The sequence below is a fragment of the Nanorana parkeri genome, unplaced genomic scaffold, assembly GCF_000935625.1.
Source record: "Nanorana parkeri isolate BGI_ZX_2015 unplaced genomic scaffold, ASM93562v1 scaffold2238, whole genome shotgun sequence".
Taxonomy (NCBI): domain Eukaryota; kingdom Metazoa; phylum Chordata; class Amphibia; order Anura; family Dicroglossidae; genus Nanorana; species Nanorana parkeri.
In genome coordinates, this window is record NW_017308506.1 from 2029 (window position 1) to 2541 (window position 513).

At 59.5% G+C, this 513-nt stretch overlaps 1 protein-coding gene across 1 annotated transcript in view; it reads right to left on the reverse strand.

Moving 5' to 3' along the window:
* Positions 1–513, reverse strand: part of AMIGO3 (adhesion molecule with Ig like domain 3) — a 6309-nt gene that overhangs the window by 1528 nt on the left and 4268 nt on the right. The window contains exon 2 of the mRNA XM_018573097.1: positions 13–494. Coding sequence (XP_018428599.1) covers positions 13–494 — 482 coding nt within the window. The remainder of the gene's footprint in view (positions 1–12; positions 495–513) is intronic.

The window sequence follows — 513 nt, forward strand, 5'->3', positions numbered from 1 at the left end:
CCCCCCCCTCACCTCCGCTCAGCAGACGTCGGCTGCCGGTCCGCTCATCCTCCGGAGCGACGATAGACGGACGGCTCCCGGGACACAGCAGGACGGAGGAAGGATTTATAACACTAGCGGCATCCTCGGAGCCTTGCGGCGCGTTCCCTCCCGGGGGGACATGAACTTCTCCGGGACAAGGGCGACGTCTTAGGCGCGCCGCGTCACCTTCTCCGCGATCGATACCTCGCGATGTGCGGCGGCCTTTGACGCGGAGAGTTGAAGGTTTCTGATGCGGCTTCTGGTGAATAGAAGGAGTTTTGCAGAGAGTTGAATCAATGCAGGGAGTCCTCTTACCGCCGCCGATGGAAGCTGTCTCTACTGGAAGCACTTCTGACTCGTCCTCCCTCCCCTCTCTGGACGTCTCAATGTCTTCACCGTCATTGGCTGTCTGGCGCTCTCTCGCTCTCGCTCTCCCCTCCCCTAAAATAATGTTCTCAATGGCACTCAAGCCACTTCATGACACACTTGGAG